At 40.2% G+C, this 2,362-nt stretch overlaps 1 protein-coding gene across 1 annotated transcript in view; it reads right to left on the reverse strand.

The window, feature by feature from the left end:
• NME8 (NME/NM23 family member 8) overlaps positions 1-2,362 on the reverse strand; it is a 42,220-nt gene that overhangs the window by 34,847 nt on the left and 5,011 nt on the right. The window contains exon 4 of the mRNA XM_023751025.1: positions 1,937-2,008. Coding sequence (XP_023606793.1) covers positions 1,937-2,008 — 72 coding nt within the window. The remainder of the gene's footprint in view (positions 1-1,936; positions 2,009-2,362) is intronic.

Consider the following 2,362-nt stretch of genomic DNA (forward strand, 5'->3'; position numbering starts at 1 on the left):
GGGTGAAGATTAAAAACACCAAATTGAGAGTCCAGGATATTGGGTAGATTGTCGGTGTAGATGCTGAAGTCCCAGCATGATGGCAGGACATGGGTGTGAAATGAAGACTTTAAGCCACAAGCTCAAGTCATTAGTCATCCACACAACTGATCCGAAGACCAGTAAATGACAGGAATAAGGTGGGGAGGATGAACCAAATTGAGTGGGCCTCCAACAAATAAGGAAAAGACGTTTATTGTAGTGAAAAATAAAGAAACTTCAATTCTACTCCTGGCCTCAAGAACAATCTGAGAAAACAGTTCTGGGCAGCAGAGAAAGTGCCCTAAGTAAGGAACCTGACTGAAGGAAAGTCAAGGAAGTGGAACAAAAGCTCAGAGCCCAGGGTGAAGTTCTTAGAAGCCAGACGACTGCTTACATCAATTCCAGATGCCACATGGGAGAAGGGTTTGAAAGATGGGGGAGGACTCGAGAAATGGGTCAGAAAAAAAATTCTGAGCATTAGAAGGATGTGGTTGCAGGTCGAAGAACCTTGACCGGATGGTCCATTTAAGGTCTACTGACCAGGCCTGGCTAACTTGGCAGGGGGTTGGTCAGCCCAGAGCTCCAGTCTTTCTTCCTCAGTCCCATGCTCCTAACTGCTGCTGCGGCTGCTGCTGCTAGAGTCTCCTCACGGTCCCATTTGCTTAAGCCCCTTCCTGCTTCAAGCAGTTACTCATTCTGATTCCCCAAACAGCTTCCGGGCCAGGGGTCAGCAAACTATGACCCAACGCAGAGCCAGTATTTTGGCAAAGCTGAAAATACTTCCTATCCAGCCCTTCCCAGAAGAAGCTGGCTGACCCCTGATCTCACTCATCAAATCCTCCATATCCAGATCTGCAATGCAACTCATTGAGTCCAGTAATTCAGTTCCTTGAAGTCATTGCAAGAGTATTATTTGACAGAAGGGAAATGTTATATCCAAGAAGTGTTTTCAGGTCATTATTTTTAATGTAAAAGGTGAGAATTGAAGTACCCAGCAGCAGAGGAGGTCCTTGCCCTCTGTGCAAGGCCTTTCCTTATCACCCCGGTTCTCTAGCTCCGTAGCAGCCACACTCTTGTCACACGAGTTAGCACTTAACTGGGTACCCTCCTCTAAGAAAATAGCACGTACTACGGTCTTCTGATTATTCAAGTTGTGTGTTCATCACAGAATATTTGGAAAATATACAAAAGTATAAAGAAGAAAAATAAAATTATACATCCTTTCCCCATACATAGACAGTCTGATGAATGCACTTGCTGTCTTCATTGGTAAATACAGAGATAGAAGTAATATATATTACAAAATAGTGATCACACAGCTATTTCCTTGGATTGGTATATATGAATATTTATAACCAAATCTCTCCTACTAGGTATCTAAGAAATTTCCAATTTTTCACTCCTGTAAATAATAATTCATCATACAAATGTCTGATTATTTCTTTTTTAAAAATATTTTTTTTATTGATTTCAGAGAGGAAGGAAGAGGGAGAGATAAAACATCAATGATGAGAGAGAATCATTGATTGGCTGCCTCCTGCACGCTTCCCATTGGGAATCACAACCCGGGCATGTGCCCTCATCCTAATTGAACCGTGACCTCCTGGTTCATAGGTCAACACTCAACCACTGGGCCACGCTGGCTGGGCTGTCTGATTATTTCTTTAAGAAAAGTAAATACATCTTGTGTTTCTTTGCCCTGACCAGCTCAGTGTGTGGTAGTCTAATCTCTCAATCCATTTTTAGCTCCTAGAAGTCAGGTTATAGAAAATATATTAATAGATAAGCAAAGATGAAGTAAAAAAATCTATAATGACTTTCATCAGAAAAGAGTTCTGTGGTAATTTTATAATGCTACTTGCTCTTTAACTATAAATTGGAATCTGATAATACATTCGAGAAAATAAATACTTACAACACTAAAAAGAAAAATAGGTTCACAGTTATCTCTAAATGGCTGCAAAGCCGCAACGCTGTCAGCTTCAGCCTGCAAAAAAATATATTAATATTTCACATGATAATATAGGAAACTATAACAAGTCATTAGCTACACCATATACAAAACAAACAAACACAGATACACATAAATTTTACTTTTATATTTACTCAACATTCTCTTAGTATGCAGTAGTTGTTTTAAGTATCAAATTGCAAACACTGGCATGTCAGTCCCTGCATCATTTGGCCTCAACCTGACTTCTGGCTGTTCACCTTTATGGTATCCCACACCCACCCACCCCCCACCGCCACCCAAAAAAAGAATGAAAGAGGCTGAAAGTAATCTATCATATTAAAGACCAGAAGTCAAATATTTTATTTTAAAGTAATCAGATATCATCAT

The sequence above is a fragment of the Myotis lucifugus genome, unplaced genomic scaffold (genome assembly GCF_000147115.1).
Source record: "Myotis lucifugus unplaced genomic scaffold, Myoluc2.0 scaffold_18, whole genome shotgun sequence".
NCBI lineage: Eukaryota > Metazoa > Chordata > Mammalia > Chiroptera > Vespertilionidae > Myotis > Myotis lucifugus.